At 43.5% G+C, this 27,978-nt stretch overlaps 1 protein-coding gene across 1 annotated transcript; it reads left to right on the top strand.

Annotated features, from left to right (window-relative positions):
• The first annotated feature begins 149 nt into the window (after nucleotides 1-149).
• Nucleotides 150-27,258, top strand: prss59 (serine protease 59, putative). Its single transcript, XM_045703934.1, has 9 exons — nucleotides 150-466; nucleotides 613-803; nucleotides 2,256-2,488; nucleotides 6,585-6,720; nucleotides 20,469-20,583; nucleotides 23,222-23,429; nucleotides 26,248-26,338; nucleotides 26,472-26,674; nucleotides 26,906-27,258. The coding sequence occupies exons 1-9, from the start codon at nucleotides 272-274 to the stop codon at nucleotides 27,016-27,018; spliced, it is 1,485 nt and encodes a 494-aa protein (XP_045559890.1). The 5' UTR covers nucleotides 150-271; the 3' UTR covers nucleotides 27,019-27,258.
• The last annotated feature ends 720 nt before the right edge of the window (nucleotides 27,259-27,978 follow it).

Here is a 27,978-nt window from a genome sequence, read left to right on the forward strand (position 1 = left end):
AACTTCCTCTCTTCAGAACCGTGGAAGTTTGCTGACATCGATAGTGTTCTACCGCCACCTGCTATGCGGGAATAATATTGCACCAATCCCTACTCTTAACCCCACGACGATAGATGGCAGCACTTAGTATATCCAAAGTTGGCACATACACAAATAGGAAAAAAACATTCACATGATCACGTAAACAAATATCACGTGTCTTTATATTTGCAAAAGAGTACTTTCAACTTTTCTATGATATTTAATTGTTAGTTTTTCCCAGCCCGTCAACATGGCTTTTCAAGCAATCATAGTTTTTACTTTAGCATGTCTGTGTGTCCCTTGTGACGCTAACAGAAAATTCATAGAAATAGATAGATCTTCTAATGATGTGCCGAAGGGAAAAAACAAACCTGTCTTTCAGGAGCAATGGATTACGCAAAAACTGGACCACTTCAACGGTGCAGACAGTCGAGTGTGGGATCAAGTAAGTTCTGACATTTTATTATATTCTTATTCGCACTGCAGTATATGGAGATATCAGTTACCTGTTCGTTTTTCTGTCTACTGTCTAGACGTGATCAAGTCTGTTAGTTCATGCATAACACAACATACCGTTTATTACATTTCCAGAAATTCCTTGTAACTGAGACGCACTACAGAGCTGGAGGACCGGTGTTTTTGATGATCGGCGGAGAGGGTCCAATCAACGCCGGATGGATGGCCATGAACCCTGGGTCGGCCTGGCTTACTTATGCCAAGAAGCTCGGCGCCCTCTGTTTTATGGTAGAGCATCGTTTCTACGGCGACAGTCATCCCACGGTGTACGTTTTTTAAATATACAGTATCAGTCAAATGTTTGGACACCTACTCATTCAAGGGTTTTTCTTTATTTTTACTATTTTCTACATTGTAAAATATAATATTTAAGACATCAAAACTATGAAATAACACATATGGAATCATGGAGTAACCAAACAAGTGTTAAACAAATCAAAATATATTTTAGATTCTAAAAAGTAGCCACCCTTTGCCTTGATGACAGCTTTGCACACTATTGGCATTCTCTCAACCAGCTTCACCTGGAATGCTTTTCCAACAGTTCCCACATATGCTTATCACTTGTTAGCTGCTTTTCTTTCACTATGTGGCCCAACTCATCCCAAACTAATTGGGTTGAGGTCGGGTGATTATGGAGGCCAGGCTATCTGATGCAGCACTCTATCACTCTCCTTCTTGGTCAAATAGCCCTTACACAGCCTGGAGGTGTTAGATCATTGTCCTGTTGAAAAACAAACCTGTTTTTGCTTTGTCATTATGGGGTATTGTGTGTAGATTGACGAGGAAAAAAACAAATGGGATGGCGTATCGCTGCAGAATGCTGTAGTAGCCATGCTGGTTAGGTGTGCCTTGAATTGTAAATAAATCACTGTCAGTGTCACCAGCAAAGCACCCCAAAACATCATACCTCCTCCATGCTTCACGGTGGGAAACACACATGCGGAGATCATCCGTTCACCTACTCTGCGTCTCACAAAGACACAGCGGTTGGAACCAAAAATCTCACATTTGGACTCATCAGACCGAAGGACAGATTTCCACCAGTCTAATGTCCATTGCTCATGTTTCTTGGCCCAAGCAAGTCTCTTCTTCTTACTGGTGACCTTTAGTAGTGGTTTCTTTGCAGCAATTTGACCATGAAGGCCTGATTCACGCAGTTTCCTCTGAACAGTTGATGTTGAGATGTGTCTGTTACTTGAACTCTGTGAAGCATTTATTTGGGCTGCAATTTCTGAGGCTGTTAACTGTCTTCCTTTCCTGTAGCGGTCCACATGGAAACCAGTTTCATCATAGCGCTTGATGGTTTTTGCGACTGCACTTGAAGAAACTTTCAAAGTTCTTGAAATGTTCCACATTGACTGACCTTCATTTCTTAAAGTAATGATGGACTGTTGTTTCTCTTTGCTTATCTGAGCTGTTCTTGCCATAATATGGACTTGGTATTTTACCAAATAGGGCTATCTTCTGTATACCAGCCGTACCTTGTCACAACAGAACTGATTGGCTCAAATGCATTAAGAAGAAAGAAATTCCACAAATGAACTTTTAACAAGGCACATCTGTTAATTGAAATGTGTTCCAGGTGACTACCTAGTGGGATTGATTGACGTGTCGTTCATACAGAATATAGAAATAGTCAACCAGGTGTTGAGTGAGGCTCTCAAACTGGCTTCCTCCTGACTTGATTAGCCCCTTGTCTGTCTTGTCCCTCACAGTGACCTGAGCACAGAGAACCTGCGGTTCCTCAGCAGTCAACAAGCTCTGGCCGACCTGGCTCACTTCCGCACTGTCATCGCTAAACAACGGGGCTTGACCAACAGCAAGTGGGTGGCATTCGGCGGGTCATACCCAGGTGCGCTGGCAGCCTGGTCCCGACTCAAGTACCCCCACCTGATTCATGCTGCTGTGGCAAGCAGCGCACCTCTCCATGCCACGGTCAACTTCTCAGGTAATAATAACACACAGTAATCCTCCTTTCTCTCAGCGATCTGTCAATTTTCTCTCAGGCTTGTCCAAGTCCCCATCTCTCTTTCTCTACATGACCAGTGTCACTCTGCCTGTAGGAGTTTCAGGGTGTTACAGAATACCTGGAGGAGGGTGTCTCAATCATTTTAACATTTGTCTGAAATAAACTTAAGCAAATCACTCAATAAACAGCAGAGGCATAACAAAAGGTTGAGCCTGGATTGGCCTGGACTTCAGAAGATCCCAATGTTCTGAATGTTTCACCTTGCTGAGTATAGTCCCCAGGCAGATCCATTTTATGGAATAATGAACTGGAAATAGTCATGCACTGACTATGAGCCTGTCACTATCAGTGGAGGCTGCTGAGGGGAGGACGGCTCATAGTAATTGCTTGAATGGAGGCAATGAAAACCATATGTTTGTGTCACAGAAAATGTCGTACTCTTCGGCGAATATGTCGCATGGGAGAGAGAAGGACCAAGGCGCAGCGGGATTGTGGACACTCATGTTTATTACTGACAAAACATGTAAGGCATCCACTTGAAAAACAACACTAGACAGTACTCACGACATGGACAGTCTTGCAGGCTATACAAAACGCAGTGCAAAATCAATTCCCCACAACCCCAAAGAAAAACACACACACACACCTATATAGGACTTCCAATCAAAGGCAACTATATACACCTGCCTTCAATTGGAAGTCCCAATCACCAACACATTTAACAAACACAAACCACCTGCCACATCCTGACCAAGACTAAGCAATACGCCCTCTTCTGGTCAGGACGTGACAGTTTGATAGTATTCCATTGACTCTATTCCAGCCATTATTATGAGCCATCCTCCCCTCAGCAGCTTCCACTGGTCACTATGTATATTAGAGTTGAGGATAATGGTCAGTGTTATACCCTGAAGGGCAGATAGAGGAATAGTGGTGGATGGGGAAGAGTGAAGGGTCCTCTCTAGGTTGTTGTCTTTGGCTTTCTCTTCTTTTCTCTCTTCAATTGTCTCACTGGTTTCTCGAGGAAGAGCTCTCCCTCGCCCTCCATCTGGTAAATCTGACGACAATTCTATCCTCCTGATTCCTGCTTACAAGCAAAAATTAAAGCAGGAAGCACAAGTGACTTGGTCTATAAAAAAAGTGGTCAGGTGAAGCAGATGCTAAACTACAGGACTGTTTTGCTATCACAGACTGGAACATGTTCCGGGATTCTTCCGATGACATTGAGGAGTACACCACATCAGTCACTGGCTTTATCAATAAGTGCAGTGAGGACGTCGTCTCCACAGTGACTGTACATACCCCAACCAGAAGCCATGGATTACAGGCAACATTCGCACTGAGCTAAAGGGTAGAGGTGCCGCTTTCAATGTGCGGGACTCTAATCCGGAAGCTTATTAAAAATCCTGCTATATCAAACAGGCAAAGCGTTAATACAGGGCTAAGATTGAATCGTATTACACCGGCTCCGACGCTCGTCTTATGTGGCAGGGCTTGCAAACTATTACAGACTACAAAGGGAAGCACAGCGGCGAGCTGCCCAGTGACACGAGCCTACCAGACGAGCTAAATCATTTCTATTCTCGCTTCGAGGCAAGCAACACTGAGGCATGCATGAGAGCATCAGCTGTTCCGGACAACTGTGTGATCACGCTCTCCGTAGCCGACGTGAGTAAGACCATTAAACAGGTCAACATTCACAAGGCTGCGGGGCCAGACGGATTACCAGGACGTGTGCTCCGGGCATGTGCTGACCAACTGGCAGGTGTCTACACTGACATTTTCAACATGTCCCTGATTGAGTCTGTAATACCAACATGTTTCAAGCAGACCGCCATAGTCCCTGTACCCAAGAACACGAAGGCAACCTGCCTAAATGACTACAGACCCGTAGCACTCACGTCCGTAGCCATGAAGTGCTTTGAAAGGCTGGTAATGGTTCACATCAACAGCATTATCCCAGAAACCCTCTACCCACTCCAATTTGCATACCGCCCAAACAGATCCACAGATGATGCAATCTCTATTGCACTCCACACTGCCCTTTCCCACCTGGACAAATGGAACACCTACGTGAGAATTGTATTCATTGACTACAACTCAGCGTTCAACACCATAGTACCCTCAAAGCTCATTAATAAGCTAAGGATCCTGGGACTAAACACCTCCCTCTGCAACTGGATCCTGGACTTCCGGACGGGCTGCCCCCAGGTGGTGAGGGTAGGTAGCAACACATCTGCCACGCTGATCCTCAACACTGGAGCCCCTCAGGGGTGCGTGCTCAGCTCCCTCCTGTACTCCTTGTTCACCCACGACTGCATGGCCAGGCACGACTCCAACACCATCATTAAGTTTGCAGACGACACAACAGTGCTAGGCCTGATCACCGACAACGACGAGACAGCCTATAGTGAGGAGGTCAGAGACCTGGCTGGGTGGTGCCAGAATAACAACCTATTCCTCAATGTAACCAAGACTAAGGAGATGATTGTGGACTACAGGAAAAGGAGGACCAAGCACTCCCCCATTCTCATCGACGGGGCTGTAGTGGAGAAGGTTGAGAGCTTCAAGTTCCTTGGTGTCCACATCACCAACAAACTAGAATGGTCTAAACACACCAAGACAGTCGTGAAGAGGGCACGACGAAGCCTATTTCCCCCTCAAGAAACTAAAAAGATTTGGCATGGGTCCTGAGATCCTGAAAAGGTTCTACAGCTGCAACATCGAGAGCATCCTGACTGGTTGCATCACTGCCTGGTACGACAATTGCTCGGCCTCCGACCGCAAGGCACTACAGAGGGTAGTGCGTATGGCCCTGTATGTCACTGGGGCTAAGCTGCTTGCCATCCAGGACCTCTACACCAGGCGGTGTCAGAGGAAGACCCTAACAATTGTCAAAGACCCCAGCCACCCCAGTCATAGACTGTTCTCTCTACTACCGCATGGGAAGAGGTACTGGAGTGCCAAGTCTAGGACAAAAAAGCTTCTCAACAGTTTTTACCCCCAAGCCATAAGACTCCTGAACAGGTAATCAAATGGCTAACCGGGCTATCTGCATTGTGACCGGCCACCCACCATCCGCCAACCCCTCTTTTACGCTACTGCTACTCTCTGTTTATCAAATATGCATAGTCACTTTAACCATATTTACATGCACATACTACCTCAATCAGCCTGACTAACTGGTGCCTGTATATAGCCCCGCTACTTTTTTTTTTCACTGTCTTTTTTACTGTTGTTTTTATTTCTTTACTTACCTATTGTTCACCTAATACCTTTTTTGCACTTTTGGTTAGAGCCTGTAAGTAAGCATTTCACTGTAAGGTCTACACCTGTTGTATTCGGCGCACGTGACAAACTTTGATTTGATTTGACAAGGGTGTCACCAAGGAAACAGTGTCTTGGAATATGGACAACTATAACAACACACACTGACCCCTTTTGATGAGACTGGGAACATTTAGAGATCAACCAACAAACACAGAAGCTCAGTTGGGAATACTGCACTGATGTCATATACCGTCATATTTCTCCCAGTCCACGCCAGTTTCTATTTCCCAACAATGAGCAGGTCATTGTGGTTTAGTGAGTGTTTTTAACCATAAGTGCTTCATCTTGTTCGCCTAAACAAGGCTCACTTTTTCCACTGTAAAGATCATCATTTTTAGAACGTTATAAACATTGAAATAATACGGTTATTATTGTGGTAACCACACATGGAGCTGGCCTGTGTCCATACTGGGACTGAGACACTTCAACAATATGTTTGAAAACTCTTATAACTCTGAACACTGTACGATATTCTAAATAAGGTTCAGGTTATTTGAACAGTACTCCTACGCACTGTTTAAGTATGACTTTGGGAGGTACTTAGAGACTGGAGGCAGAAAGGGTTCTATAAATACAATCCACTCATTATATATTATGACATGACTTACTGGCTCTGTGTTGGAACAGTCACCATGTCTTTATATTGTCTCAAAATGTTATTTGCTCTGTTTAAATAGTGTTGGTTCATAGTGACTTGTGTTTGAACTGTGTGTTGTCTCTCTCTCTCTCTCTGCATTTTGCCCAGAGTACCTGGAGGTGGTGTGGCGGGCCCTGGCAGCTGAGAACCCAGAGTGCCCCCTGCTGGTAAAGAAGGCTTTTGACACCCTACAGGAGCGCATCAAAGACCCCAACAACTACGACAACGTCACCAAAGACTTCAAGTACTACACCCCTCCTCTTTTCCCGCCCTCCCTCCGCCTCTCACAATATAGTCCACTGTCATGAACCGGATCAAAGCCCGTAACAAAAAGGGAGACAACGTGGAGATATATTTAAAAATATATTTAATAACTGAAGTAACCTATAATGGTGTGTGTAAGTGAGTGGTTGCATGCATAGATGTGATAATGAGGGGTGTTGAAGGGTGCCAAAACAAACAAACAAACAAACTGGCCACAACCAAACTCTAACAGTGTGTCTGCATGGAGAGAGTCTCCTCAATGAATGGGGAAGAGGTGTATTTATCCCCGGGACACACCCGGGCCCAGGTGTGTCCCATTTCGCTGACGACCCTCCCGGCTCCGCCCACCGACATCCTATTAAGGAAAACAAGAGCAAAGAGAAAGAATTTGGCAGACAGAGTGGGAGGGTCGTCACACCACAAGCATATACACTCCCTCAATTAGTTATTCTCATCTACTGGAATAGTAGAGAATAGTTCCAGTAAGAGGAATCACTACATAGTAGAGAATGACGAATACCACAACAGGTGTGTGGTGTGGCAGAGGACAAACAGCTGTGTTATTAAATTGGGGTCAAGTGCCAGGAAATTATCCAGTCACTCCAGCTCCTCTCCTAACTGTCCTGCCCTAAGTGTGTGTGTGTGTGTGTGTGTGTGTGTGTGTGTGTGTGTGTGTTGTTGAGGGTACTGAGGGTACTGAGGGTGCTGGTGTGAGATGGGTCTGGTTTCAGCTCACCTCTCTTGGCCTTCAATGTCTGCACTGGCAGACATTGAGATATCGGAATGTCGAGCACGTACTGCAATCTGTTGGAATGCCATGGCATTTGATCCTGTCTCTATGGTAATGTCTACACTTCACACTTACATGCAACTTCTGCTATCAGAATACAAAGATCGCATTCAAAAGACTGGTCTAGATGCACAAAAGTCGCTTTGTGGTCTGATTGTGTTCAAATCTGGCTGACCACTTCAGGAGGTGGTCAGGGATGCATTGTGTGCGGATTTCTCAGTCTGGACACAATCAGGCAACCGAAAGCGCATAGAGTGGGTAACATCATCAGCACTTCTCCCACAAGCCTCCAGAAAGCTTGTGTTTTGGGACCTAGAGGCCCCTTTTCTTAATAATATATTTTTTATTTAACCTTTGTTTAACTAGGCAAGTTGTTGGAGGAAATACATTCCTAGTATGTGAGCTGGCCTCATAAATGCTAGCCAGCTAGCTAATAAACTCAGCAAAAAAGAAACCGTCCTCACTGTCAACTGCGTTTATTTTCAGCAAACTTAATTAACATGTTAAATATTTGTATGAACATAACAAGATTCAACAACTGAGACATAAACTGAACAAGTTCCACAGACATGTGAGTAACATAAATGGAATAATGTGTCCCTGAACAAAGGGGGGGTCAAAATCAAAAGTAACAGTCAGTATCTGGTGTGGCCACCAGCTGCATTAAGTACTGCAGTACATCTCCTCCTCATGGACTGCACCAGATTTTCCAGTTCTTGCTGTGAGATGTTACCCAACTCTTCCACCAAGGCACCTGCAAGTTCCAGGACATTTCTGGGGGGAATGGCCCTAGCCCTCACCCTCCGATCCAACAGGTCCCAGACGTGCTCAATGGGATTGAGATCCGGGCTCTTCGCTGGCCATGGCAGAACACTGACATTCCTGTCTTGCAGGAAATCATGCACAGAACGAGCAGTATGGCTGGTGGCATTGTCATGTTGGAGTGTCATGTCAGGATGAGCCTGCAGGAAGGGTACCACATGAGGGAGGAGGATGTCTTTCGTGTAACGCACAGCGTTGAGATTGCCTGTAATGACAACAAGCTCAGTCCGATGATGCTGTGACACACCGCCCCAGACCATGACGGACCCTCCACCTCCAAATCGATCCCGCTCCAGAGTACAGGCCTCGGTGTAACGCTCATTCCTTTGATGATAAACGCGAATCCGACCATCACCCCTGGTGAGACAATACCTCGACTCGTCAGTGAAGAGCACTTTTTGCCAGTCCTGTCTGGTCCAGCGACGGTGGGTTTGTGCCCATAGGCGACGTTGTTGCCGGTGATGTCTGGTGAGGACCTGCTTTACAACAGGCCTACAAGCCCTCAGTCCAGCCTCTCTCAGCCTATTGCGGACAGTCTGAACACTGATGGAGGGATTGTGCGTTCCTGGTGTAACTAGGGCAGTTGTTGTTGCCATCCTGTACCTGTCCCGCAGGTGTGAAGTTCAGATGTACCGATCCTGTGCAGGTGTTGTTACACGTGGTCTGCCACTGCGAGGATGATCAGCTGTCCGTCCTGTCTTCCTATAGCGCGGTCTTAGGCGTCTCACAGTACGAACATTGCAATTTATTGCCCTGGCCACATCTGCAGTCCTCATGCCTCCTTGCAGCATGCCTAAGGCACGTTCAAGCAGATGTGCAGGGACCCTGGGCATCTTTCTTTTGGTGTTTTTCAGAGTCAGTAGAAAGGACTCTTTAGTGTCCTAAGTGTTCATAACTGTGACCTTCATTTCCTACCGTCTGTAAGCTGTTAGTGTCTTAACGACCGTTCCACAGGTGCATGTTCATTAATAGTTTATTGTTCATTGAACAAGCATGGGAAACAGTGTTTAAACCCTTTACAAAGAAGATCTGAAGTTATTTGGATTTTTACGAATTATCTTTGAAAGACAGGGTCCTAGACAGGGTCCTGAAAAAGGGCTGTTTCTTTTTTTGCTGAGTTTATGTAGAATAATATTTCTTTTGGGGCTATAGTTATGCTAACCTGTATGCAATCCCTTTAGCATTGCTTGCCAGCTTGCTGTCTAGCTATAGAGGCCATCAGCAGTAGCTAAATACTGTAGCTGCTAAATACTGTAGCTAGCCAGCAAGCAATGCTATTTTGCCTATTCTACCATTTTGTAGAATGCATACAGGAATATAGTGCGGGAAAATGGAATTCGGGCACACTGTGGACATTTAAATGTAGGTGTAGATGCATGACTGGTTCGAAATTCCATGATCAGAACTCTATGATCAGAATACTAAAGCTGCAAGAATTGTCAAGTCTAGACACGGCAATAGAGTCTCTCTGAAAGGCATTGGTGCTCCAAGCCGACAAAGGAATCACTCTCCACCTCTTCATTCAATCCCTCTTATCCTTCCCTCTCCCTCTTAACCTTTCCCTCAACCTCTCCCTCTCAACCTCTCCCTGTTAACCTCTCCCTCTCCCTCTTTAACCTCTCCCTCTTTCCCTCTCCCTGTTAACCTTTCCCTCTCAACCTCTCCCTGTCAACCTCTCCCTCTCCCTGTTAACCTCTCCCTCTCCCTGTTAACCTTTCCTGCTCCCTGTTAACCTCTCCCTAGCCGGTAACCTCTTAACCTTCATCGTATCATTTCTTAGTGTGTTTGTAGACTTGAAAGGGTTTTAGTGAAGTGTTTGTGTGTGTGTGTGTGTGTGGCTATGAGTTTGCGTGTCTGCATGCCTTGGTCACATTGGTCTTTGGCTTTAGGGGCAGTCTCTTATTACTGCATGTTCTCTGTGTGCTTGTTCCAGGTTGTCATAGTGACTGTATGGTCATTTTATATGGTGAATGGTGGGCTGAGACTGTTTTATTAGTCTGGCTACTGCTACTGATGTCAGACTGACACGCATAGACCATGCATTTGTCTGGGCAGCCGCCTGACCACACTGTACAAGTGCACACACACACACAAAAACACAAATGTACATGTAGGCAATGTCTCCGTCTGTCCAATTTTCTAACCACAAGATACCTCTGAGAGACAGTGTCATCGTCACAGTTCTGTCCTGAGGTCGCTCTGTCACAGGTCACTTCCAAAGTCAACATGTGACCTCAACTAGTGGGTGGGACTGGGCCTGTTGTGGGCGGTGACTAATGACAACACAAACAACAACCCTCTAGGGCTTTTGGATGACGGTAATTTGCTAGCCCAATGTTAGAATAGTAAAAAAACACACATTACCTCACATTTTCTCCTCTGCTCCTGAGTCCTTAAATAGAATGAATAGAACGCTCGTCCCCATTCAAGTCAATGATGGCATAATGGGTGGACTGGCGGCCATTGGGGGAAGTAAAAGCAGGAAGTGTACTCATCAATATGTGCTGTGATTTGTTGATTCAACTTAACTGACATTACAAAAATTGCATGGGCCACATCGGTTAACATAATTTGAATGAACTTTCTACATTACCTTAGAAATTATTACATCACAATAACAGGCAGCAATTACGAGTGTAATCATGAGTTTACCAGTCAAATTGCCAGGGTTAGAGGTTCCAAGCTCGTTCTATTCATTCTATTTCTGGGTGTGTTTGTAAATTCAATCTGGAGTGCCAGAAGGCGCTCAGAGTGCGCTCTGGACGTTCGTAAATTCAAAGCGCTGTTAGATTGTCCGTTTTGTAAATTCAGAGCGCTGTCAGATTGTCCGTTTTGTAAATTCAGAGCGCTGTCAGATTGTCCGTTTTGTAAATTCAGAGCGCTGTCAGATTGTCCGTTTTGTAAATTCAGAGCGCTGTCAGATTGTCCGTTTTGTAAATTCAGAGCGCTGTCAGATTGTCCGTTTTGTAAATTCAGAGCGTTTCGCTCTCTGAATGTTCAGAGCGCTCACTGGATGCTCTGGCTGAGGAGTAGGGTTGATCCGAGCGTTCTTACCTCACAACGGCAGTCAAGCACCCAAGCTAACTGGTTAACTTTGGCTAGCTGGCTGGCTACTTCCAGGCACAAATGAGAGAACACCTTTTTACTCGCCCTAGCAGAGCTGGTTAGGCTGTTTTCATGTTATCCAGAGCGTTTGTGACTAACTGTGATGGTGGCAACAATTTAATTACGCTTTTTTTGCTGACATTTACTGGCCCTGGCCATATTCAATCGGTGTTGAGCGTTCGTAAATTCATCAGTTATTCTGCGTTCTGCACACTCAGGCGAGAGTGCTCTGAAATCGGAGTAGATAACCAGAGTATATTTACGAACGCACCCTATGTGTGCTGCTGCTGTAGAGAGGGGGGGTGTTGCCTATGCAACTGAAGACTCATTTGCTGCAACACCTTGCTTGTTTCAGAAAGGAGCAACAAAGTTTAATCACATTGTGAAGAGTCCATGTTACAGCAGAAACGGACTCAACCACACTAATGCCCAGCTGTCCCGTGTTCATTCAGCTGTTCGTATTTATTTTATTTTTTTAAATGTTATGACGGTTATTTTATTTTCATGCTGGTCTTCATCCATAAATGTCAGTTACACGGTAATTGTGCCAGCCCTACCCCACACTAACCACTATGCAGCCCCCCTAGGCAGCCCCCCTCAACCCAATCACTGTCACCATGATGGACGACTTCATTATCCCCTGGTTATGGGTGTGAGGGTCCCGTGTAATATCCTGGTTATATTAAGCTGACAGGCTAATATATACAGTTCGAAAATAAACACACTCATTGCACCAGCGCCGTGGCTGATTCTACAGGATCAGCATTGAAAAGTTAACTAGTGTTCGGGAAATCAAGTAATAAATTGGCTTTAGAGAATTAGAAAAACGTTTAAATGAATAAAATGACAGTAAAACAGTGTATGCTATGTGTTTGCTGAGCAGTTAGCTGAAATTCAATACGATTGTGTTCATTTTACACTTTGACGAACTTCTGTACTGCCATTCACGCCGTCATTTTCACTCCGGCGCTGAGTCCAATGAATTTGTTTATTTTCGAATGCTTCTGTATGGAATTACTACGTTGTCTTAACCTGTTATCTTAAACCTAACTGACGGGATGGGTCAAGTATTTCCTTCTGTCAGTCTGTTGCAACATATCACTTATATCAATGGAGTGCATTTGGTACCACCAAATTTGGACTCTTCTTACACTTCCAGGTAGTTTTATGTTTGTGGGTATGTATATCAGTGGAGGCTGGTGACTTAAAATTGAGGTGGATGGGAGACTCACAGTATAGGCGCGGAACGCACGGAGACCACAAAGTGTGTTTCAAAAATCATCAATGACTAATTATTTTAACCTGAAACATTTAATAACAACATGTATAGTACAATATTATGGGGAAGGGGAATGAGAGGGCTACTTACAGTGTTGGAAAGGGATCACAGCAGTGATTGAATGAGGGTATGAGGCATGAGTTGAGGTGTTCAGAGACTTGACCAGTGCTGGACAGGATTTTACTGGGAAGACAAATCAAATGTATTTATATAGCCCTTCTTACATCAGCTGATATCTCAAAGTGCTGTACAGAAACCCAGCCTAAAACCCCAAACAGCAAGTAATGCAGGTGTAGAAGCACGGTGGCTAGGAAAAACTCCCTAGAAAGGCCAAAACCTAGGAAGAAACCTAGAGAGGAACCAGGCTATGAGGGGTGGCCAGTCCTCTTCTGGCTGTGCCGGGTGGAGATTATAACAGAACATGGCCAAGATGTTCAAATGTTCATAAATGACCAGCATGGTCAAATAATAATAATAATAGTAATCACAGTAGTTGTCGAGGGTGCAACAAGTCAGCACCTCAAGAGTAAATGTCAGTTGGCTTTTCATAGCCGATCATTGAGAGTATCTCTACCGCTCCTGCTGTCTCTAGAGAGTTGAAAACAGCAGGTCTGGGACAGGTAGCACGTCCGCTGAACAGGTCAGGGTTCCATAGCCGCAGGCAGAACAGTTGAAACTGGAGCAGCAGCACGGCCAGGTGGACTGGGGACAGCAAGGAGTCATCATACCAGGTAGTCCTGAGGCATGGTCCTAGGGCTCAGGTCCTCGAAGAGAGAGAAAAGAGAGAATTAGAGAGAGCATACTTAAATTCACACAGGACACCGGATAAGACAGGAGAAATACTCCAGATATAACAGACTGACCCTAGCCCCCCGACACATAAACTACTGCAGCATAAATACTGGAGGCTGAGACAGGAGGGGTCAGGAGACACTGTGGGCCCATCTGATGATACCCCCGGACAGGGCCAAACAGGCAGGATATAACCCCACCCACTTTGCCAAAGCACAGCCCCCACACCACTAGAGGTATATCTTCAACCACCAACTTACCATCCTGAGACAAGGCCGAGTATAGCCCACAAAGACGCCACGGCACAACCCAAGGGGGAGCGCCAACCCAGACAGGAAGACCACGTCAGTGACTCAACCCACTCAAGTGACGCACCCCTCCTAGGGACGGCATGGAAGAACATCAGTAAGCCAGTGACTCAGCCCCTGTAATAGGGTTAGAGGCAGAGAATCCCAGTGGAGAGAGGGGAACCGGCTAGGCAGAGACAGCAAGTGTGGTTCGTTGCTCCAGAGCCTTTCCGTTCACCTTCACACTCCTGGGCCAGACTACACTCAATCATAGGACCTACTGAAGAGATGAGTCCTCAATAAAGACTTAAAGGTTGAGACCGAGTCTGCGTCTCTCACATGGGTAGGCAGACCATTCCATAAAAATGGAGCTCTATAGGAGAAAGCCCTGCCTCCAGCTGTTTGCTTAGAAATTCTAGGGACAATTAGGAGGCCTGTGTCTTGTGACCGTAGCGTACGTGTAGGTATGTACAGCAGGACCAAATCGGAAAGATGGGTAGGAGCAAGCCCATGTAATGCTTTGTAGGTTAGCAGTAAAACCTTGAAATCAGCCCTTGCCTTAACAGGAAGCCAGTGTAGGGAGGCTAGCACTGGAGTAATATGATACATTTTTTGGGTTCTAGTCAGGATTCTAGCAGCCGTATTTAGCACTAACTGAAGTTTATTTAGTGCTTTATCCAGGTAGCCGGAAAGTAGAGCATTGCAGTAGTCCAACCTAGAAGTAACAAAAGCATGGATAAATTTTTTTTGCATCATTTTTGGACAAAGTTTCAGATTTTTGCAATGTTACGTAGATGGAAAAAAGCTGTCCTTGAAACAGTCTTGATATGTTCTTCAAAAGAGTGATCAGGGTCCAAAGTAACGCCGAGGTCCTTCACAGTTTTATTTGAGACGACTGTACAACCATCAAGATTAATTGTCAGATTCAACAGAAGATCTCTTTGTTTCTTGGGACCTAGAACAAGCATCTCTGTTTTGTCAGAGTTTAAAAGTAGAACGTTTGCAGCCATCCACTTCCTTATGTCTGAAACACAGGCTTCTAGTGAGGGCAATTTTGGGGCTTCACCATGTTTCATTGAAATGTACAGCTGTGTGTCATCCGCATAGCAGTGAAATTTAAAATGTTTTCGAATGACATCCTCAAGAGGTAAAATATATAGTGAAAACAATAGTGGTCCTAAAACGGAACCTTGAGAAACACCGAAATTTACAGTTGATTTGTCAGAGGACAAACCATTCACAGAGACAAACTGATATCTTTCTGACAGATAATATCTAAACCAGGCCAGAACTTGTCCGTGTAGACCAATTTGGGTTTCCAATCTCTCCAAAAGAATGTGGTGATCGATGGTATCAAAAGCAGCACTAAGATCTAGGAGCACGAGGACAGATGCAGAGCCTCGGTCTGATGCCATTAAAAGGTAATTTACCACCTTCACAAGTGCAGTCTCAGTGCTATGATGGGGTCTAAAACCAGACTGAAGCGTTTCGTATACATTGTTTGTCTTTAGGAAGGCAGTGAGTTGCTGCGCAAAAGCTTTTTTTTTGTTGTTGAGAGGAATGGAAGATTCAATATAGGCCGATTTAGTTTTTTATATTTTCTGGGTCAAGATTTGGCTTTTTCAAGAGAGGCTTTATTACTGCCACTTTTAGTGAGTTTGGTACACATCCGGTGGATAGAGAGCCATTTATTATGTTCAACATAGGAGGGCCAAGCACAGGAAGCAGCTCTTTCAGTAGTTTAGTTGGAATAGGGTCCAGTATGTAGCTTGAAGGTTTAGAGGCCATGATTCTTTTCATCATTGTGTCAAGAGATATAGTACTAAAACACTTTAGTGTCTCCCTTGATCCTATGTCCTGGCAGAGTTGTGCAGACTCAGGACAACGGAGCTTTGGAGGAATACGCAGATTTAAAGAGGAGTCCGTAATTTGCTTTCTAATGATCATGATCTTTTCCTCAAAGAAGTTCATGAATTTATTACTGCTGAAGTGAAAGCCATCCTCTCTTGGGGAATGCTGCTTTTTAGTTAGCTTTGCGACAGTATCAAAAATAAATTTCGGATTGTTCTTATTTTCCTCAATTAAGTTGGAAAAATAGGATGATTGAGCAGCAGTGAGGGCTCTTCGATACTGCACGGTATTGTCTTTCCAAGCTAGTCGGAAGACTTCCAGTTTGGTGTGGCGCCATTTCCGTTCCAATTTTCTGAAAGCTTCCTTCAGAGCTTGTGTATTTTCTGTTTTCCAGGGAGCTAGTTTCTTTTGACAAATGTTTTTAGTTTTTAGGGGTGCAGCTGCATCTAGGGTATTGCGCAAGGTTAAATTGAGTTCCTCAGTTAGGTGGTTAACTGATTTTTGTCCTCTGACGTCCTTGGGTAGGCAGAGGGAGTCTGGAAGGGCATCAAGGAATCTTTGGGTTGTCTAAGAATTTATAGCGCGACTTTTGATGCTCCTTGGTTGGGGTCTGAGCAGATTATTTGTTGCGATTGCAAACGTAATAAAATGGTGGTCCGATAGTCCAGGATTATGGGTAAAAACATTAAGATCAACAACATTTATTCCACGGGACAAAACTAGGTCCAGAGTATGACTGTGGCAGTGAGTAGGTCCAGAGACATGTTGGACAAAACCCACTGAGTCGATGATGGCTCCGAAAGCCTTTTGGAGTGGGTCTGTGGACTTTTCCATGTGAATATTAAAGTCACCAAAAATTTGAATATTATCTGCTGTGACTATAATGTCCGATAGGAATTCAGGGAACTCAGTGAGAAACGCTGCATATGGCCCAGGAGGCCTGTAAACAGTAGCTATAAAAAGTGATTGAGTAGGCTGTATAGATTTCATGACTAGAAGCTCAAAAGATGAAAACGTCAGGGGTTTTTTTTTGTAAATTGAAATTTGCTATCGTAAATGTTAACACCTCCGCCTTTGCGGGATGCGCGGGGGATATGGTCACTAGTGTAACCAGGGGGTGAGGCCTCATTTAACACAGTAAATTCATCAGGCTTAAGCCATGTTTCAGTCAGGCCAATCACATCAAGATTATGATCAGTGTTTAGTTCATTGACTATAACTGCCTTTGAAGTGAGGGATCTAACATTAAGTAGCCCTATATTGAGATGTGAGGTATCACGATCTCTTTCAATAATGGCAGGAATGGAGGAGGTCTTTATACTAGTGAGATTGCTAAAGCGAACACCGCCATCTTTAATTTTGCCCAACCTAGGTCGAGGCACAGACACGGTCTCAATGGGGATAGCTGAGCTGACTACACTGACTGTGCTAGTGGCAGACTCCACTAAGCTGGCAGGCTGGCTAACAGCCTGCTGCCTGGCCTGCACCGTATTTCATTGTGGAGCTAGGGGAGTTAGAGCCCTGTCTATGTTCGTAGATAAGATGAGAGCACCCCTCCAGCTAGGATGGAGTCCATCACTCCTCAACAGGCCAGGCTTGGTCCTGTTTGTGGGTGAGTCCCAGAAAGAGGGCCAATTATCTACAAATTCTATCTTTTGGGAGGGGCAGAAAACAGTTTTCAACCAGCGATTGAGTTATGAGCCTGCTGTCGAGCTCATCACTCCACCTAACTGGGAGGGGGCCAGAGACAATTACTCGATGCCGACACATCTTTCTAGCTGATTTACACGCTGAAGCTTTGTTGCGCTTGGTGACCTCTGACTGTTTCATCCTAACATCGTTGGTGCCGACATGGATAACAATATCCCTATACTCTCTACACTCGCCAGTTTTAGCTTTAGCCAGCACCATCTTCAGATTAGCCTTAACGTCGGTAGCCCTGCCCCCTGGTAAACAATAACACAACAGACTACACAGTTAGACAAAAGAGCTGAGAATGATTTAGTCCAAGCAATGAGTAATAATGTGATTGTGTATGTGATTGACTCTACATACAGTAATGTGAGGAAATTGATAAGGGTACTCACAGTGCTTGGAAGGGAAACACTCAATGTGCCAGTGGATGAGTGGGCACATGAGAAGTCGTGGCTTCAGTTCATGTCAGGAGAAAGTTGACAATGGTAGTGGAGTGGAGTAGTCGTCACCTCTTAATCAAGGAACATGAGGGGACTTGGCAGATACATTCCATTACAGCTGCGCCATCGTAGGTTTGGACAACGAGTTTCTCTATGAACTTAAACTCAGACATCTCAAAAAAGTCAAACAGACTGCGCATCTTGACCACTTGACACATCAAAGTAGCCCAAGAAATGTTCCTGAATAAAGCCCTGATCATCCACATACCTGATGATGATAACTGACAACTGCAAGCAGACTGGTGGCACCATAGGTCCCAGAGCCTTGGGGCAATTTTTACCCCCAGGGGCCTGGAGTTTTTCCTTATTTGTTAACCGAACTAGGAAAACTCTGGACCTTAGAGGGTATGACAGTGATTAATCAGTTGTAAAAAGCTTTTATAAGGGCTATGATGGGACCAGTTTTTCATAATCAAGTCACATGGTTTTAAAAAACTCCTGGAACAAAACTCCTGGCCCTGGGGGGGATGAAAACACTCTGCATCTACCTTATATTTGTTCATATAAATTATATTTAGACTAGATTAGGGGGGGATTTCCTCTACCCAGACAACAACTGGTAGACAATAGAACTCACAGGGCTGAGCTTGCTTTATGCATGTTTGCACCATACAGCTTTATGCAGCTGTAGGCCTTATAAAAATGTACTCACATCTGTCATCACTATTATGTTGATTGATTAATTCCAGAATCATTTTTGGATTAAAAAAGTATAGGCAGCCTAGCCAGCCCAATTTTGAATAGAATCTAAATTTGATCACATTCAAACTTTCTCCTGACACACAAATGGACTATAAATACATAATGTTACCAATTAGTTTACCCTGACCAGATGGACGCATCTGCTCTTAATTAGTGGCCTACAGTTGATCAGACTGAAAAATGGTCTAGTTTTCATCCCATATAACATGTCAGATCTCTCATGTTTAGGTGTAGCCTAGGCTGCTGCCACATTATGTCATGAGTTTTTGCTTGTGTCTGTCCGGAGTGACTTTATCTTTGTTAAATAAATACCAGAGAAAAGTGCAAAGCCTACTTGAGCGCATGCAAAAAAATGAGCTGCATCAAGCTCTCTAATCTAAATTTTACTGAATGATGCGATGGAAGCTATCAAATCATTCAGAATTGTTTTCAACATCCCAGAAAAGATGTTCAGCATGTAAAGCATCGTAACGTGCAATTACAGGCGGCTTGATGACAGGCTCCCTGTTAACCAGCTATACATTTGACCCCAGTTTGTATTGAATGCCCTCACCTTTTCATTCTTCTTCATGAAACTGATCTCAGGCAGAGGTGGACCCTCGATTTTAATTAGCACCTTTTCCGTGTACCCCAGAGAGTGAAAGGGGTTCTTTAACAAAAAGTCCACAACATTTTCGGCAGCGTTGGCCATTCTACCATTCGGGTTGAGAAAACAGCACACTCATGCTGGTAACGTTAGCTAGCTAGCTACTGAAGTTAGCAAGGCAAATGTAAATAAATTGCACTAACTGGACACAAAAATAATGTTCTAAACCCAATAAAACAATTTATAATATACCTCCTCCATCTCCTGTAATTAAAAAATAATGAATTTAAATTGAATAATTTCCCAAAAATGCTCAACTATAGCTCTTTTCTCTTAATCTCTAACAATGTTACCAAACTTCTCAACACATAGAACCCCCATAATGCTCTGTGGCACAATCCCAATACAACACTCTAGGTTCGTTCTCTGATCCTACATCTATGATTGGATGGACAACATGTCAGTTCATACTGCAAAAGCTTTGATTGGTTGGAGGACGTCCTCCGGAAGTGGTCATAATTACCATGTATGTCTATGGAAGGGGGTGAGGCCTACCCGCCTCTTAGGTTTTGTATTAAAGTCAATGTAGGCAGAGGAGGACTGAAGTTAGCTGTCCTTCGGCTACACCATGGTGCTAGCCCAGACAGTGCTGTTGAAGTTACTGTAGACCTTCATTGCAAACAGTGTATTTTAATCAATTATTTGATGACATATGAATATATTTAGTATAGTGTTATCTAAAAAGGATACATTTTTAAACAAAACTACTTTTTAAATTGATCATGCTGTATATAGACTTTTCTACTGTATTATTGATTGTATGTTTGTTTATTCCATGTGTAACTCTGTTGTTGTATGTGTCGAACTGCTTTGCTTTATCTTGGCCAGGTCGCAGTTGCAAATGAGAACTTGTTCTCAACTAGCCTACCTGGTTAAATAAAGGTGAAATAAAAAATTTAAAAATTCACTGAGGAGGATGGTCTTCCACTTCCTTCTCTGAGGAGCCTCCACTGATGTATATACTGTAAGCGTCAGGAGTACCTTAGGGCTCCTTTCCACTTGTACAAAAATGACTAGATAGAATGGAGTGAGCTAATGTTGGTGTCAAATGGACTCTAAAACAGAACAATAGTGACCTAGTGTATAAGATGAGGTTGTTTAGACAAAGATAAATACCATTGTGCCAGGCTTACTTATACAGAGGACTAGTTCCATGAATGTGCATACTCTATACTGTCATCAGCAGTGGCCCTCGGTCTCTGTAACACAGCTCACTCTCTCTCTCGCTCACTCTCACGCCTTCATTCTCTGTCTCTCAGTTTATGTTCAAAACTGCAGATCCAGTCAGAGAAGGACCGGGCATACATCCTAGATGCCCTGGCAGACAACATTATGAACACAGTCCAATACAACAATGACAATAGAGAATTTGAGGTAAGAGAGGTTTGTGGACAGTATGTCATTTCAGGGTATAAGGAGCATGGTTGACCTAGGAGAGGAACCATTTTGAGTCAGGATTATGGTAGTTTGGGGCTGAAATGGGCAGTGGTGGAAAAAGTACCCAATTGTCATACTTTAGTAAAAGTAAAGATACATTAATAGATTATGACTCAAGTAAAAGTGAAAGTCACCCAGTAAAATACTAATTGAGTAAAAGTCTTAAATGATTTACTTTTAAATATACTTAAGTATTAAAAGTAAATGGAATTGCTAAAATATACTTAAGTATCAAAAGTAAAAGTATAAATCATTTATAATTTCTTATATTAATCAAACCAGACAGCCTCGCGTTCTTGTGTTTTAAATTTACGGATAGCCAGGGGTGCGCTCCAACACTAAGATATCATTTAAAAATGAAGCATGTGCTTAGTGAGTCCGCCAGATCAGAGGCAGCAGGAATGACCAGGGATGTTCTCTTGATAAGTGTATGAATTAGACCATTTTCCTGTCCTGCTAAGCATTCAAAATGTAACTTTTGGGTGTCAAGGAAAATGTATGGAGTAAAAAGTACACAGTGGTGTAAAGTACTTAAGTAAAAATACTTTAAAATAATACTTAAGTAGTTTTTTGTGGGTATCTGTACTTTACTTGACTATTTATATTTTTGACTACTTTTACTTCACTACATTACTAAAGAAAATAATGTACTTTTTACTTTTAAGAAAATTATACATTTTCCCTGACACCCAAAAGTACTCGTTACATTTTGAATACTTAGTAGGACAGAAAAATTGTCCAATTCACTCACTTATCAAGAGAACATCATTGGTCAGTCCTACTGCCTATGATCTGGCGGACTCACAAACACAAATGTTTCATTTGTAAGTTATGTCTGAGTGTTGGAGTGTGCCTCTGGCGATCCATAAATTCAAAACACAAGAAAATGGTGCCGTCTGGTTTGCTTAATATAAGGAATTTGAAATGATTTACAGTTTTACTTTTGATACTTAAGTATATTTAAAACCAAATACTTTTAGACTTTTACTCAATTAGTATTTTACTGGGTGACTTTCACTTTAACTTGAGTTATTTTCTAAGTATGACAATTGAGTACTTTTTCCACCGCTGAAAATACATCGGGGCGGCAGGTAGCCTAGTGGTTAGAGCATTGGACTAGTAACCGAAAGGTTGCAAGATCGAATCCCCGAGCTGACAAGGTAAAAATCTGTCGTTCTGCCCCTGAACAAGGCAGTTATCCCACTGTTCCTAGGCTGTCATTGAAAATAAGAATTTGTTCTTAACTACCTTCACTTAACTAGTGAAGTCAGTTAAAAATTAAAAATACATTTCTTTAGGAATGTAGTAAAGTTAAAGTAGTCAAAATATAAATGGTAAAGTACAGATAAATTAAAAAAAACTATTTAAGTAGTACTTTCAAGTAATTTAACTTTAGTACTTTACACCACTGGAAATGGGGTTGAGGAAGAAGGGACAGGTAGCTCAAAGCTGAAGCCCAAGGGAGGAAATAAAACCGCAATTCTTCCAAAGCGGAGGCCCAGGGTTGTGGCCCAGAAAAGAGGCTCTCCTGGCGGTTCTCTGGGCTTTCTTGCACCCCTATCCGAAACCATGACCCCTCTCATAACCAAGTAGTGTCTGTCTTTACCTCAGGAAGGGAGGCCAGAGAGGGGGGTCCGAGCTTAGAGATCTGACCATTTTCCCAGGGGTCTTTTGTGGTTACCATGGCGATTCTCTCTGTGGCTTGTTGCCGGTGGAGATGTGAGTCCAATTACGAATAATGTGGAAAAAGGGCACAAAAGAGCCTTTGGATTCAGACAGGCTCCAGTTTCCTGGCCTCAGAGCAGAGAGCTGCTTTAAAAGGAGTGGTTTTGTATGAACTCCACAGAACAACACACTAATAAAGTGATTGGTTGGCTCCAGCGCCCAGAGGGATGGATAGGGGCTGGGGGTTCAGGTACCATTGAGGAATTTGTGTAGTGAGTAAACCAGATAATCTAATACCCCTGCATGGTTGAGCAATGTGTGGCTCATAAAATAGGAAGGAAATGGTCATCTTATGAAACAATGTTTATAAGATTATTATTTTCCCATGTATTAACTTAATATAGCAGAGATCCAAACATAGACATGTCTTCTTGTGATGGTCACAGGTGGGGTTAATTTATACAGCTCTGTGTCGAACCCAGTTGTAGTAAATCTGTAACTAACTAAAGATCTCACATGTACCTTAGCTGCTTAGCATACTTAGTAGAAATGTATAGCTATGTATGATACAAGTACAGTACCAGTCAAAAGTTTGGACACACCTACTCATTCAAGGGTTTTTCTTTAATTTGTACTATTTTCTACATTGTAGAATAATAGTGAAGACATCAAAACTATGAAATAGCACATATGGAATCATGTAGTAACCAAAAAAGTGTTAAACCCTTTGCCTTGATGACAGCTTTTAGTCTACATTGTAGAAAATAGTAAAAATTAGAAAAAAAACCTGGAATGAGTAGGTGTGTCCAAACTTTTGACTGGTACTGTAGATAGACAGCGGTAGTTAATGAGAATCTACAGACTTCCACCCACAGTTGTAGTGAGTAACCATGATGTTGTGTCATTGCAGCATGTGTTGGACACGAACTGCACCATTAAGACTGTGTGTGGTGTGATGACCGATGCCTCTCTGGGAGACCCCTACTACCGCTTCGCTGCTTTTGTTCGCCTCAGAACCATTACCCACCTTCTTAAGCCCTGTTTTAAAGACATCACCTACAACGCTAACCTTCAGGACCTCAGGAACACATCCTATAGCGGACCCCACGGTGGGGGAGGTGAGGGGGTAGAGGGGCAAAGGACCGCACTGCGGGGGAGGTGCGGGGGGAGAGGGGCAAAGGACCCCAAGCCGAGGGATTTGAGGGGCAAAGGATCCCATAGTGGGAGAGGGGTTGGAGTGGTGAGGGGGAAGGGGTAGAGCATCTCTCTGGGGATGTATGTCAATGTCCTCAATAAAACCAACTCTGTACAATGCCAAGGGACAGAAGAAGCCAAACCTGCTTTATCAGCAGTTAACACGCTGAGGAACACTGAGGCCGTCACACAATACCGGTCCAGGGGATCCTTGTCCATAAGGCTTTTATTTGCATTGCTATTTGCACAATTATTTGCTTTGCTAAATTTGAATGGTGATCACTGTACACACCATTTGAATGGACTATCTCATGCTATATGTTTTGTGAAGAAAATGAAGAGTACAAGTGATGGCCTGGAGATAGAGCAGGTTTGGCTCCTGTTGCCTCTGCAGCGTGTAAAGTGTGTTTTATACACTTTTAATAGTGTTATTCAGCGTTAAAGAAAGATCCCTCCTTGTTATACTGCTTGACGGTGGGGTTGTGTGCGTACGTGTGTGTTTGTTTGTCTGCGTGCATTTGCTAAGACAGGCATTTTACATATATTCATTTTAGTTTTACAGTGGATAGTGCTGTCTCTCTATATCCTCTGATCTAGAACTTTGGTTAGAGCCCTGTCATAGGTTGTGTTCGGTTAGTAATAATGTTCAACCAGTTTCCATGTTGTGCTCTGGCCTTTGGCTGTGGCCGTGGTTCCCAGGGATAGTTTCCTTGGCTGGGAGGGCTTATTGGTTTAGTGGGGATCACTGGGACAGGAAGTGGGCTTTTAAAGAGCCCCCCGGAGCTTCTGTAAACCACCCACTTTTCCCTTCTCTCTCCCTCTCTTCCTGGTAACTTTTCTCCCTCTCTCTTTCCTTTCTTTGTCTTTGCTCAAAGGCACAAAACAGTGCATTTGAACAGTAAATAGTTTTTCACTCAAATAATTTTTGACAACTTAACCTGTCATTCAAGTCTTGTTGTATTACTATGTAATTTAAGCAATGAAGTTGAAAGTTAACATTTGTTCTAGTGAGACACATATTTGCTCTAGTGAATCAGACAAGATGAAGTCATCGGAGACATGCATACAAATGATTATTATATAACTAAATATACTGTAACTGACGGTGTTGATTGGCCCCTACTATATGTACAGTGTCTTCTGAAAGTATTCAGACCCCTTGACTTTTTCCACATTTTGTTATGTTACAGCCTTATTCTAAAATGGATTAAATAAAAAAATGTCCTCAGCAATTTACACACAATACCCCATAATGACAAAGCGAAAACAGGTTTTTAGACATTTTGTCAATAAAAAACAGAAATAACTTATGTACATAAGTATTCAGACCCTTTGAAATGAGACTCGAAATTGAGCTCAAGGGGGAACCTGTTTCCATTGATCAACCTTAACATGTTTCTACAACTTGATTGGAGTCCACCTGTGGTAAATTAAATTGATTGGACATGATTTGGAAAGGCACACACCTGTCTATATAAGGTCCCACAGTTGACAGTGCATGTCAGAGCAAAAACCAAGCCATGGGGTCGAAGGAATTGTCCATAGAGCCCCGAGACAGGATTGTGTCGAGGCACAGATCTGAGGAAAGGTACCAAAACATTTCTGTAGCATTGAAGGTCCCCAATAACACAGTAGCCTCCATCATTCTTAAATGGAATAAGTTTGGAACCACCAAGACTCTTCCTAGAGCTGGCCGCCGGCCAAACTAAGCAATCAGGGGAGAAGGGCCTTGGTCAGGGAGGTGACCAAGAACCCAATGGTCACTCTAACAGAGCTCTAGAGTTTCTCTGTGGAGGTGGGAGAACCTTCCAGAAGGACAACCATCTCTGCAGCACTCCACCAATCAGGCCTTTATGGTAGAGCGGCCAGACGGAAGCCACTCCTCAATAAAAGATACATGACAGCTCGCTTGGAGTTTGCCAAAAGGCACCTAAAGACTCTCAGACCATGAGAAACAAGATACTCTGGTCTAATGAAACCAATATTTAACTCTTTGGCCTGAATGCCAAGTGTCACATCTGGAGGAAACCTGGCAACGTCCCTACTGTTAAGCCTGGTGGTGGCAGCGTCATGCTGTGGGGATGTATTTCAGCGGCAGGGACTGGGAGACTAGTCAGGATTGAGGCAAAGATGAACAGAGTAAAGTACAGAGTGATCCTTGATGAAAACCTGTTCCAGAGTGCTCAGGACCTCAGACTGGCGCGACGGTTCTCCTTCCAACTGGACAACGACCCTAAGCACACAGCCAAGATAACGCAGGAGTGGCTTCAGGACAAGTCTCTGAATGTCCCAGCCAGAGCCCGGACTTGAACCCGATCGAACATCTCTTGAGAGACTTGAAAATAGCTGGGTAGTAACGCTCCCCATCCAACCTGACAGAGATTGAGAGGATCTGCAGAGAATAATGGGAGAAACTCCCCAAATACAGGTGTGCCAAGCTTGTAGCGTCATATCCAAGAAGACGTGAAGCTGTAATTGCTGCCAAAGGTGCTTCAACAAAGTACTGAGTAAGGATCTGAATACTTATGTAAATGTAATATTTAATTTTTTTAAGATAAATTAGCAACAGTGTCTAAACTGTTTTTGCTTTGCCATTATGGGGTAGTGTGTGTGTAGATTGATGAGGAAAAATAACAATTTGATCAATTTGAGAATAAGGCTGTAACCTAACAAAACGTGGAAAAGTCAAGGGGTCTGAATACTTTCCATAGGCAGTGTGTGTATGTATCTCTGTGTATCCAGGGAGACAGTGGACGTACCAGACCTGCACTGAGTTTGGTTACTTCCAGACCACTGATTCTCCTAACCAGCCCTTCGGTGGCTTTGGCCTCCAGTGAGTACTTATTTAATGCTGACAAGTATTCTCCTCCAGGTGTGTGTGTACTAGTGAAGGAATGTCTCTCTGTGGAATAACTGGATCAATGGGCGCCTCTCCTCTCTCTTTCCATCCCTTCCCTCTCTGGCAGGTACCATGTGGAACAGTGTCAGGACATTTTCAGCATCAGCGCTAAGACACTCTACACTGGAATAGACCAGACCAATGAGAACTACGGCAGCTACAACATCCGTGCCACGAGAATAGTTTTCCCCAACGGTTCCATCGACCCCTGGCATGCCCTGGGCATCACCTCTAGCATCTCAGATGACCTCCCTGCCATCTTCATAAAGGGTGAGGGCTCAATGTTGGTCCGTTCTATCCTTCAACTGATGTCTATGGTGACTTGTGACTACATTCAGGTCATTTCAGCATCTGACAAATGCTTTGTACAGGAAGAGATCAAGAGAGCAGTGTCATATCACTGTATAACAGCAATCTCTCTCTCTATCTCTTGTGTGTGTGTGTGTGTGTATATGTATGTGTATATGTATATATATCTATCTCTATCTCACTCTGATCCAGGAACAGCCCACTGTGCCAACATGTACCCTGCCAGAGCTGAGGATCTCCCCCAGCTGACCCTGGCTCGGGAACACGTCTTCCAGCTCCTACAGAAGTGGCTGAAGGAGAAGTGAGAGACAGCCACGGTGGCCAATCAGCCTGAATGAGAAGGATTTATGTTTGTTTGGAGAAAGAAAATGACCACAGTTGTACAATAGTGACTGTGCTATAAGAATGGAAGGACTATTGATTATATCAATGTAATGTTGTCTTTTGTACATGACAAATACAACTTTTAAGAGATTAATCAGATTTGATTTACACTATCCTCTTCCAGTAAATTCTTTGAAAATAAAGGGTATTTCCCAATATTACTGAATAGCTTTTTTCCAGACAGTCGGTGCACTTCACAATGTCTGCCTACTCTGTGAAATATTGGCAGGAAAATGCATAAATGATGCTCTCTCTATTGGCACTATGACAGTAGGAGAACCATGATTATGTCCTACAAAAATGCCAGAAGATGACGTGTCAAACACAAACAACATCCTGGAAATACAGTCACTCCACAGCAGAGGGGCTGTGTTACAGTACATCTTTCAGGTCATATTTGCCCTGGTCAAGAATGTATGGGGAGGTTTTGTCCTTAAGAGCTTGAGATTCAGTGATACTGCAAAATCCCTCTCCAGGACATGATCCTAACACAGCTGTATTCTCTCCACTCTTTCTCTCTCTCTCTCTCGCCACAGTGTTTCTTTTCACAATCCCCTTTCTATATCCCAGCAGGGCCACTACTCCCTCAGTCCCCTGGATTCAACCCACAGCAACACATGGGGTGGGATGTGAACTCTGAAACATCTGGGGCCTCATAAACTGCATATTTACAAAATGTGTGTGGGCAAGTTTTATTTTTAGAATCTAAAATAATTACACAGCAATCTTTTTCGTATTTTATTTCCATGCCCATTGCAGGCTATGACGGGTTCATATTCTCGAAGTAGCCATACAACTAATGACCATGCACATCTCTTGTTTATTTAAACCTAGTAGTCTAAATAGAAAGGCTAAATATATATTTCAAGTTTTGCAATGCC

The sequence above is a fragment of the Salmo salar genome, chromosome ssa20 (assembly GCF_905237065.1).
Source record: "Salmo salar chromosome ssa20, Ssal_v3.1, whole genome shotgun sequence".
Classification (NCBI taxonomy): domain Eukaryota; kingdom Metazoa; phylum Chordata; class Actinopteri; order Salmoniformes; family Salmonidae; genus Salmo; species Salmo salar.